This window comes from Homalodisca vitripennis, chromosome 7 (assembly GCF_021130785.1).
Source record: "Homalodisca vitripennis isolate AUS2020 chromosome 7, UT_GWSS_2.1, whole genome shotgun sequence".
Classification (NCBI taxonomy): domain Eukaryota; kingdom Metazoa; phylum Arthropoda; class Insecta; order Hemiptera; family Cicadellidae; genus Homalodisca; species Homalodisca vitripennis.
Window position 1 is genome coordinate 60,339,281 of NC_060213.1, and position 12,532 is coordinate 60,351,812.

At 32.5% G+C, this 12,532-nt stretch overlaps 1 protein-coding gene across 3 annotated transcripts in view; it reads left to right on the forward strand.

Annotated features, from left to right (window-relative positions):
* Positions 1-12,323, forward strand: part of LOC124365894 (protein singed wings 2) — a 33,182-nt gene extending 20,859 nt beyond the window's left edge. For all 3 annotated transcript variants that reach the window (XM_046822007.1, XM_046822008.1, XM_046822006.1), the window contains exons 5-10: positions 2,675-2,829; positions 3,862-4,053; positions 6,263-6,421; positions 7,748-7,855; positions 9,851-9,940; positions 12,049-12,323. In XM_046822007.1, the coding sequence (XP_046677963.1) occupies positions 2,675-2,829; positions 3,862-4,053; positions 6,263-6,421; positions 7,748-7,855; positions 9,851-9,940; positions 12,049-12,231 (887 nt within the window). In that variant the 3' untranslated portion in view covers positions 12,232-12,323. The remainder of the gene's footprint in view (positions 1-2,674; positions 2,830-3,861; positions 4,054-6,262; positions 6,422-7,747; positions 7,856-9,850; positions 9,941-12,048) is intronic.
* The last annotated feature ends 209 nt before the right edge of the window (positions 12,324-12,532 follow it).

The window sequence follows — 12,532 nt, forward strand, 5'->3', positions numbered from 1 at the left end:
TAGCAGCTTATAATGTGCAGGCAATTTGAAAACTTTTATCTTTTAAATTTAATTTGTAACTGCTTAAATTTGTAGATATAAACCATTTTTTAATCGACCTGAAGATACAGATTTAAATAATTTTAATATTGAAGTGATAGAGTTGATACCTCACTAAGAATTATTTATTCACTGCCACTATTGCTGTGTACTAGGTCCAGTCAATTATAGTATTAGAACTAGCCATTTTATAGTACTAGTACTGTACAAAAAATTTAAATCTGTATAATATATATATATATAAAACTATTTGTATGCTTTTGTAAGTATTAAGAGTGTTCTACATACAGACATCATAATTTTCCTGTTAGCTGACAGAAATATGGCTGTAATTAATGAGTTTAACAAAACTACACTTAAAAGATCCAACTTCTGGTTTGAAACAAACAAACTTGTTAATACTGAAGAAACTGGATAAATTATTGTTAGTCTAAGTAAACATGAATCCTCTTCCGTGTAACTGTTGGGTATAATATTAGATAGTAAGCTGTCCTGGGTAGGACGTTCCAATTAGTTATGTATTAAACTTGCCAGAGTTGTATTTTTGATACGGAAGCTGAGGACTTGCTCATCTGGTAATTTAATTCGAAATGCATATTATCGTTTTTTCATGTACATTTATTGTATGGTTTAACACTTTGGGATAATGCAGCTTGAGCTAAAAACGTTTTTAATAGAGAAACTTGTAAGAATTACTTCATAAGCCTAAATATTTGAACTTTACCTTGTATATTTATACTCTACATTCTATTGAATGTCAAAGAGAATTTTAACGAATTAACTTTAAGGTCTTCAACTGAACAACCTTTTGACAGAGGAACAGCATGGTTTTATTAAGGGATGATCCACCATGACTGCAATAGTATATCTGTTGGAGCACATTGTGGACAATATCGAGGCTGGAAATAATGTAGTGGGAGTGCAACTTGACTTGAGTAAGGCATTTGATTGTCTAAGCCATGACTTGACTATAAGAAAACTTTTTCATCTAGGAATCCAAGGATCAGCACTTTCATGGTTCTCAGCATACCTTGAAGGAAGACGCCAGGTTGTAGAAGTGACTCAGACCATAAAAAGAATTACTACAATTTCTAGATCTGAGGTCCTGTCAATGGACCGTGGTGTACCGCAAGGATCTGTGTTGGGGCCTGTACTTTTTATATTATTTACTAATGATTTTCCTAACGTTTTACATTCATACAGTAATTTAGTCATGTACGCTGACGATTCTATGCTATTAACTGCCAATAGCTCAGTGGAAAATCTAGAAATAAATTCATACATTGCTGTTAACATTGCTATGGACTATTGTAGAAACAATGACCTGGTTTTCAATGAATCAAAGACGAAACAAATTTCATTTGGGAACAAGAAGGATGACATTTCAGATCTACCAAATCTTCAATCTGTCAGCTCAACTAATTATCTTGGAATCGTTGTTGATGACAAACTCTCATGGCTAAATCATATTAATAACTTATGCCTTAAACTTAGCTCAGCAATCTATGCCATAAAAAGGACGAAAGCTATAAGCACGACAAAAGCCACAATAACAGCCTATCATGCTCTGTTTGAAAGCCATATGAGATATGGCTTAGCGGTTTGGGGTGGTTCAACTGAAAGAAATCTCCAACGAATCCTCATTCTTCAAAAAAAGGCTCTAAGAATCATGGCCGGCTTGGGATGTAGAGAGTGCTGTAGAGGGGTATTCAAAGAGTGGAGGTTATCAATAGTAGTCAGCCTTTATATTGTAGAATGTATTGTGATAGCTACAACTCATAATGTCCAACAGCACCAAGACATTCACTCTTACAATACTAGGCATGCCAATAACTTTACTTTGCCAATCCACAAGTTAACTCTCTCTGAAACAAAACCAACCTATGCTGGGGCAAAATTCTTCAATAATCTCCCTGATGAGCTGAAGAAAATGGAAGGAAGGAAGTTGAAGAAAAGCCTGCACTCCTGGTTCCAAGAGAGACCCTTTTACTCAGTAAAAGAATTCTTGAATTGGAGAGCCGACTCGCAGAGAATGTGAAGACCTAGGTAGCTAATGACAACAAACCTGGGAAAAATTTTTAAGATAATATGTATTTGACGCCATTTCCTTCTTGATGAATGTGAAAATAAAGAATTGTCTTGTCTTGTCTTGTACATAGAACATAACACAAGAAACAAGGAAAAATTTGATTGTAACTATATTAGACTAGAGAAACCTAAATCTAACCTAATTAATATAGGTGTAACACTTTTTAATAAGTTGCCAGTACTATTAATAGAGAACCCTAATTTAAATTTAAAAGAACTTTAGAAAATATAAAAAAATAAGGCCTACTCAATTGAAGAGTTTGAAGATGACAATGCAGGCAATCTAGTATGACTTGTAAATGTAACTGGGCCTAAATTAGGCTAGCAAATTTTATTGCATGGTTTTAGTAAAATTGACACTGTCTATTGCACCGTAAACTGTGTTTAGACATTAAGTTTCTGATTTAAATCTAATTTTTGATCCAAAATTAAATATTTTACCATACTGCTTGTCTTCTTTTACAAAACATATGAATCACAAGCCTAAATTGTCCTCTGCAAATGTACCAGTTGGTTGTCTCCGAACTGTCTAGCGAACTGGTTGCAGGTAATAACTGGACATGTGACCCTCGCTTGATCTGGATAATCTCTGACGCTGAGGGATCCATAGGCAGCAAAGTGCTTGACAAGCAGGAGTTGTTCTGTGAGGGGAAATCCAAAGCCATGCCCAAGCCTCTCGTTCAGGTTATGCAGTTTGTTAAGGTAAGTTATACTAAATTTTGTTTACCATTCTGTCTTCTTTTGATTTTCAAACTCAACATCTGATAGTCACAAGTCAAGTATATCTTAGGATCTTAATCGAATACAAGTGTAGAAAAAGATCATTTTCAGAACACTATTATACAACTCTTATTAATAAAAACCTGTTCTATGGTTTGAACATTTGCCTGCAGTATTTTGAGAGATAAAACAAAACATCTCAAGACCTCAATAAAAAAGAGCACAATCACTTCTCTCTTACAGATCTTTTGCTCATGTTAACAATTAATTTTTCTTTTGTTCCAATTGTTGGGGTCTACATTGAACACTAAACGTGATAAAAACTCCAGTATTGCACAATATGCATTGCAGTGAGATATTTGTACAATGTTCATGCAATTAAAAGCAAAATCCCCAGGAGAGTTCATTTCTGGCTGGTTTATACCTTCCAATTGAACCCACACTAGGTATAGTAAACACAAACGTGTCACTTAAATCTCGGCAACCCCAAAGGATGTTCAGAAGTGGCACATCATTAACTGCAAATATTGGGGTGCAAGGGAAGATTGATAGGTCTAGTCTACTGTGGGGATGGCTGTTATGGGTACGAGCCATATCCTGTCAAGATCCTTGAGGAAGGATTTCACAGTCATGTTTGCTTTGAAGAAGGGGAGGCCAGTTGTCTACCAGCCTCTTCAGTCAAAGAGCAAGGGTGTCATGCTCTTATGTCTGGGCTAGCAACCTTTAGCCTTTTACTTTAGAGAGCCCCACCAACTTCCAAAAGTCATCCCCGCACTGGACTAGACCTTTCAATCTACCCTTACATCCCAATATCTCAACATTTGCATTTGATGTATCACTCCTGGACATCCATAAGGTTGCCCAGATCTAAATGACATCGGTTTTTAGTGTACGCAGTGTAGGTTCAACTGGAAAGTATAATCCAGCCGGAAGTGAACCCTCCTGTAGTTTTTGGAGATACTCGGACACGTAACGAGGAATAGTCCCATCTGACAACTGTGTCAGTGTGTCTAGGTGATGCAAGCACAGTGTCCCCATCCCTGTAACTGCTCTGTGGACCATGTCGTCAGAGCTTACACCTACCTGGTCACCGAGCGAGGCAAGCTACTACCCCATATCAAGGTCAACTGTAACCGTCGAAACCTCACCTCCATGCCAGACCACCTGCCTGACTACACCACGGCACTCTTCCTCCGTAACAACAATGTGAGTGAGTAACAACTCGGTTCTCCTATGATTTTCTTGAAGCAGCAATCTTGAGTAGAATTTTGAGTTAATATTTTCTGAGTGTAAGAACATGATTTCATATTTGAATTTCTACAGCTAAGTTAAAACAAGAATCATACTACATTACACATTATAGTTATTACAGTGTCATATATGGCTTTACATTTTAAAATGGGTGGAGGGATAGTTTGGGAGGCCTCTCTCCAGGAGAATTTTTAGAAACAAGCTCTAACACAAAAGAGATAAAAAATTATTTTGACAGTAATTTTTAAATAATACAGAATAATACATTTTATTAAATTGTAACTCGTTATAAACCAGTAAGTTCAAAAAGAAAAGAAAATGAACCCCCAACTGTTCAACTTTTAGTAATGAATATCAAAACATTTATAGGATATTTATCATACTTATTAAAGTTTGTTTATAGGTGTTTTAATTCAGCACTATTTTCCCAAAATGTTGAGTTCAGTAACAATTCAAAATATTCAATGGGCAAAATACTAAATTTATTACTATTATGTATAACTTGTTATTACAGAATGGTAACCATTTAAAAGTTAGATTGTTGTATTCAGATAAAATATGAACTTCCTTCAAAATTATACAAGTTAAATTTTAATAAATACTCCTGACTGATTTACAGGCATAAAACTCAGCATAAATATGGTACATCATATGTAAACATGGGTTGTATTATGGTACAACCCATGAATTGATAGTAAATTATTTGGCTATGAACATCTACAGGCTTACAATCTGCTCTGTGTTAGTATATCAGAAATCCAGATGAATTTGAGGGATTCTCTCATAATGAATATAAAATATTTAATTACCCATAATTTTCTACTGGAACAAGACAAAACATGTTTTTTTAATTGAATTTGTCAGGTTTAAAGCTCTTTCATCTGACTGGTTACAAATTGGAGATAATATTTCAAAATGTTGAGTCCCTATTGTATTAACCCCCTTAGTGCAATAGAGAAAAATCAAAAACATTCCCAAGTAAGCTCCTGTCTCTCTAGAAAAAATATCCCAGTCTTTTGGTTTAGTTTTATTAACTTCATTTAAGAACTATACATGATATGTTTATTCGATTAATAAAACATAAAAAAACTGCAATGTTAAATCGATAACCATTTTGTGTATAAACAAGTTTTAATAAACTGTTTTCAATATATTTTGTTCTTGAACTTGATAGGTAATAGGATGATTATTGCCTAAATCTGTATCTCCCAATTTTGTAAAAGGGAAAAATAAATCAATTCTACAAACAAACTTAAGATTTTATTTCCAAACTCTTTGAGTTAGGTACTAATTTTATTTTACCTGTTTACCTATTAAATTTTTGAAAATCGGTCTTTGTTTCTTTTTACAGTTTATTGTTTGCCAATATAAATGCACTTTATCACAAATGGACTGTAATCACAAAATACAGAATGTTCAGTTTTGGAGGAATCCAGCTTAAAAAAGGTTGTGAGTGATGACCATCCATTGATAAGTAAACTTTGGTGTGATGTGCAACATACAAAGATAGATATCATGGACTTATTTATTACATGTTTACTTGTATTACTTGATTTTTACACAAATAGCAATTGTGAACATTTCTTAAAAAATCTCAGTATTGAACATGGCTTAAAAATTTAAAACCACTTTTACTAAATTACCAATATATAATCTAATATGGAAAGAATTATAGCAAAACTATGAAAAGAATGACATTTACAATGTTTTTTTTTTTAATTACTATTCTTCATGCTTTAACAATTTAATCAACCTCTGGAACGTGCTACCACAGCCTGCACTGAAAGGTATAGAAGCATTAATAATCCAGCCTTCTGGAATTCCAATACGTTACCTGGTATGTTTTTATTTGTTCCCGTGCTTATATTTGTGGTGCTAATTAAAGTTTACACCATTAGCAATATTGTAAGGATGGTTTCAGATAGTTATCAGTGGAGCTGCTAACCAAATATTTACTCAATAATTGATAAAGAGAAATTACTGGTAGCTGAAGAATAAATGTTTCCAGCTGACGTCAGTTGAAGAGTTGGTGTTCAACAAGCACTACAAAGATGTGCGAGAGATCTACTTAGACAACAACCAGATATCAGCTATCAACATCCTTGTGGGATCTCATTGGTTAAAAAACTTCGGTGTGCTAAACTTATTTAATAAATGTTTCCAGCTGACTTCAGTTGAAGAGTTGGTGTTCAACAAGCACTACAAAGATGTGCGAGAGATCTACTTAGACAACAACCAGATATCGGCTATCAACATTCTCGAGGGATCTCATTGGCTCAACAACTTTGGTGTGCTAAACTTACGTGGTAACCGGCTCCGCCAGGTAACTGTCTATTCTTCATAAGCTGAACTGTCTTTACTTCAGCCCATTGAGAACTAAATTCAATATTGCCTTGTCTAGTCATTTATTAACTGAAAGCTAGATGCCAATCAATACAGACTGTCCAAAAATCTTATTTACATCATTACAGTTTATTTGTCTTCAATATACTCTGTTAAAACACTTGCTTCTACTATATGAGGATTATTGTTATTGCCATAAACGAAGCATTTGGGAAGAACAATGCCAAAATTAATATTTGTTACAAACAAAAACAGGATTATACTGATAAAACCTATAACATGTAGACACTTACAAATTCAAGCATGTTGTTTAAAAGTTATTTATACTAGTTAAAATATATTTTAAAAGTTTGACATTATTGATTGATGTTGGCTAATTTTTAATTACTAAAACCATTGTTAAAGGGGAAAAAATGTTATAATGTTCCTAAATTGTTTGTTAAAATGAAAACACATGATTGATATCTTTTGGCTTTTGTTTTGTAAAGTGATTGACGTAATAGCCTTTTATTATTTTTAGAATTCCATTAAAAACAAGTTCAGTTATTCTTAATTTGAGCCGTTTGAATTGCCTTTTCTGTTTAAGTTGAAATCTCCATTTTCCTTGTCAGTTAAAATTTCCATAACAGAATAAAGAAGAAGAATTCAGTTGCAAATAAGAATTAGAGCTATACAGAGAATTTAAGAAATGTTTTTAAAAGTTCGACTAATGAATCAAATTAAATCGTCTTATTTGAATAAAATACACATTATTTTTCTCTTGTTGATTTGGAATAAATACACATTATTTTTCTCTTGTTGATTTGGTCCTAGTGTTTGATTTAAAATTTCACTTATGTAAGTAACTTCAAAACAAAATAACAAGCAACAAGTGATATTAAAACTATATACTATAAAAAATTATGACACTGCAAAGAAATAAGTAATATTCATTTGTTGTGTAATTCTCACATATTGTAATAGCTTTGTATGTAGAAATACCTCTAACTTAACAGAGATGTGCAATAGTTAAGCCTTCTCCTATGTTTAAAGTTTATTATTGATGGATGTTACAAAACATTATTGACAGCAAATATCGAAAAACTGTAATCTTTTTTATCATCTCCTCAGAAATTCATAAATGAGAAGAATTTTCAGTTTAGTCTTGTGTCATAATTAAATAATTTTGTCATAAATACTTTTGACATGTCAATTCCCTTGCGATTTGAATATAATCTATTGTTAGATTTTTTTAGCTATCAAATTCAGAATATGAAACTAAATGTATTAGTAATATATTTTGTCAAAAATGAATGTTTATTACCAGATACCAATCTATGCTCTGGACCATGCCTTCATTAGCCAAAAGCTCAGCCACATCTTCCTGGGCAACAATCCTTGGAGGTGTGACTGCGAGTTCACAATACACTTCAAAGTGAGTTTAATGCCACTAACCATGTATACTAAGTGAGTGATACCTAAGTGCACCTACTTGTGACACAAGTGATCCTAGAAACCACCTTTTGCAGACTGGAGGGTCACTTCTAAACAATCACATATTTTAATTGAATCTTCTCATTGTAATAATAATTTGTTCATCTTTTATGTTAAATTTATATTTTACCTACATTTATTTGCTTGTAATTTACTGGACAACAGTTGATTTGGAAAGAAATCAATTAAAAAGTTGAAAACTGGCTAAATAAAGGTATTTATAGTTATTAACCTAGTAAATTCCATAACATTCATACGTGTAAATATTACTTTACATCTTGTTTCTTCTCGCTTATCAAAAACCAGCTGCACTGATAATCTTGATTTCAGAACAATGTTAAACTTCGATCACTTTTAAAGCCTTATTTTTGGTCCTAGAATTGCAGGAAATGTCTTACTTTGAATATATAGGCCCAATTAAAACATATCTTACCAAATTTTTATATATTTCAATTGTTTTTCCAGAAAAAAACCACAAACGTTTTTGTAAATGTTAAAAATTTAAATCCTGAAAAATTATACGCTTTACAATAAAAAAGAAAACGTGTTTGGATGCTTATTAATTATACATTTAAAGTGAGAGATTTACTATGATTCAACAACTAAAACTAATGGCATAAAAGTGTGTGAGGTTAACCATCGATCTTATGGGGTAAAACTCAAAAGTTGTTTCACTACAGCCTCTTCAGCTAGTAGCACCATGACAGTAATATCTGTGTGTCTAGTGTCAGCTACATGATGGAAAGCTCACGAGCCGAGCGACAATCATTGTATTAGCACACGACTTGATTTTTTAATCAATAGTGGAATTCTTCCTAAGAAGAAATGTATTGTCAGCCACACGTTATAGTGGAGGTCGAAACAGGAGGTTATTGAAAGGGTTAAAAGTATGAAATGATACTATAGTTTTATCCCAGGTAATATTTTTTTCGGTTTGAAAATGACTGTTTGACAAACATAATAGTTATATCACAGTCAGACAACTAGATATAGTCTGAAGGTAAATATTTACAGGGTCCGTATATATGGTTAAGTGACACCAATGTGACATTTAATGACATGTTTTATGACTGAGCTAGGGAAAATATGATCTGAGAAAAAAATTTGGTTTAATATTTTTAACCCTTTTGATAACTTCCCATTTTGACCTTCATCAAAACTAGCACGGTTGATGATTCATTTCTTTATCAGGGAAGATTCCTCATTGATATCATGAAAAATTAGATTGCGTGCACATAGATATGCAGATTGGCTCTAGACTCTTAGACTAGTTTTACATTTTTGGTATACATTTAAGGTTTTTTTCAACCTGCCTCTTGAGGTCAGAAGTTAAGTTGAAAAAACTTTAAAGATTATAAATCTTAGAAACTGCCTCAAATTGTAACTTAACTTGATCTCAGCTTGACTTTAGTCGTCCAGAGGTCATAAACATTTATTGCTTTCTTTTCTTTAACGAAAATCAGTAACAGAATGGTTTCAAATCTCTCTTCAACAACGTGGGATAAAACCTTAACTAAAAATGGTTAGTTGGCTTATCATAAAAATATTCTTTTAAAACATGAAAAATAACTGTTAGCAACATTTTCTTTACACAAATAACGTTCTATTTCAAATTTTTTAAAGATGTATGATATAACTTAATCATACAACCAATGACTGCCCAAAACAATACAACAACTTCATTCAAAATAAATAAAACATTCATTTAAACCTCAGTGTTTAAAGAATATGAAGGATTTTCACTTTATTGTTTCATAACAAACATTTTTAAAGTTGGCATGTGTAATTTTATGTTTATTAAACCAAACTCTTTATTTCTAGTAAAATTAAAGCTAAATTTAAATCCACCTCTAAAATACATTATAATTATTAAGATGAATTTGACAAAGTTATCCTAACAATTATACTTAATAACTGATCTGTTTAACTGTTTCAGAATTTTCTAAAAAAATATTCTGGAATTATAAAAGACCTAGAGGACATTCGGTGCCAAAAAGTTTATGGAGACATGAACTCAAATAAAATGGTAAGTTGATAACTTTAAGTAATAAATAAGAGAGTCCCCCTATTAAAATATTCAGATATTTTGGAATGGGTGGATGGGTAAGGGTATTGAACACTAGTCTATTGAGCCCAGCTACTGATGTCTAGTTTTAGTTATACAGTAGAGTCCCGTTAATCCGACCTAATTGGGACCGAGCCCTATTCGGATTATGTGATTGTTCGGATTAGCCAGAATTACAGAAAAATACGGTTTTAAACTTGAGATGGGTCTATTTTGTTATAGAATTATCAACATTTTTTATTAAAATATGTTTTATGACTGTTGCATTGTATTTCTTGACAAATAAACGTGTTTGCGAATACTAAGCACATTTACCGTATTTAGTGTGAGAGTTCTATTGTTAAGCAATGTGAGCGTACTGGATATTGTACGGGTCCACGCGTTACAGGACGACGAGAACCTGGGTGATAAAGGAGAGTTGGTGCCACACACAGACGGTGCAGCAGCGCTTAACATTGTACTACGATACTTAGAGCGACAGGCTACTGCTACACCTGCCGATATCATGTTTATGACACGATGGTGAAACTACGCGTCATCCAATAGACTCTCTTCAATGCGACAGAAGACAATAACTGAATTTATGTCTTTTAACAATTAATATTGTACTCGATAATAATATCAGTACTGTACGTCCAATTTTTGTTTGATTTCACTTCTTAATACAGTAATTTAACTCATACTTAATCTATAAGTTTCAATTTGGTACTGTATTTAACTACATTATTTATGTACTATACCGTACACAATTTGTCTTAATAAAATACTGTATGTGTATTTAATTAAAGTTTTCTTTGTTTATGTACGAAATGATGCACCCATTTTCATTTTTTAAGTAATTAGTTCCTATAACTGTTCATTATCGTTATAAATAATTCCTCCTGGACCTGTTCGGATTAACCGACGTTCGGATTACACGTGTTCGGATTAGCGGGACTCCACTGTATATTCAAATATAGATATAATTAAACTTTATATTGTTTTCTTATATAGTCTATAACAAATAGTATACAGGAACAGACTCGTCTCCTCACCGACATCACGTCCTTAAAATTGGATAAAAAACCAATATTTAAGATAAAATCTTTAACAACATTTGAGATTCCAGCAGTTCACAAATAGTTTAATATTATTAAAAATGTAGAATCTAACACAAGTGTTACACAAAGAATGGGCTTGTTTGTCCCATGCATAATTTTATTTATTCAATACAATTGTTTGTATTTGATGGCAATTAATAAAAATTAGTTGTTAAATCCCAACAAATGTAATTAATTTAAATTGACCTCTTAGAACTGAATAGCAGAAATACTTCGTTCTGGTTTTTGGTGTAATATTACATTCATAGTGATTGTGTAAAAGTGTGCTACCAATGTAAAATCACGCACCGTAATATTGTTCTTGTTTTATTCTGTTGTTTGCCATAAAATTGCGCAAGACACACTTCCATCTCAACTGCGTGTAGCGCAAGTAAAATACCAGCACTTCCTTTATCCCCTTTCATGAGTGTTTGCAATTTCGCACAATGCTGATAGCTACATCAAGCTGTTGAATGTCTCCCGTCCTGAAGAATGTTATGGTTTTATTTTTAGTGTTTATTATAACGTGGAAATATCCGACGCACAAATAGATGGTTGGCTTCAATTGTGTGATAATGACACGGACTCGGATAGTGAAAATAACTTAGTGGACAATATATTTAAAAAACAACACTAAATGTAACTTTTTTTTGCATAAAATAGTATATATTTAAACTCTACAAATCCGTCTGTAAAAACAGAAAATTCTGCAAAACGCCATTATTATAGCTAATATATACTGTTATGGGCTTAAAGACCAAGTAGAAAGATCTTTAAAACTGTCTATTGTCCTGTGTTCCCAGAGTCTAAGGTGTTGTCAACCTTGTACTGTAGTTTCTCTCCCTTATTCTGTTTTATACAATCTTCCAGTGGTCCATAAGGATGGGTAGAATAAGGCTAAAATGGGGATTGGATTCTCCTTTTTAAATATATTGTTATTAAATAAATAAAACTTAAATACTTTAATCCTTGAACCATATTTTGTTTCAGATAGTGAACTTGGACAGATCAGACCTTTGTCACAATCAGGACTCTCTGCAGATAACGTTTATTGATAAAGTCAACATATTCCTGGCCTGCATGATATTTCTGGTGATCTCTACATTCCTCTACAATCTGACTGTGTACAAGACTACAGGGAAACTGCCTTGGATGGTGGCCAAACTGTTTTAGATTAGTTAAAATTAGTTTTTACTTTTAGGTTTTGGTTGTAAGTTACCATAATGATCTGATAAGGTAAATATATTATTTATCAATCTCAGCAATTCGCTTGTTTTCCTTTTTTTAATAACCTGATGAAACATTGTATTCAGAAATGATACTATGCATGCGGAATAAAGAGACAGTACTGAAAAAATGCATTCTCTCAGAAAATAAGTTGAAGCTTACAAGACAATTAATAAAAAAGATAAGCAGCATTATAATTGTGGCCAAAATTACTAACTCACAATGATTACTTGTTCACTAAGTGACT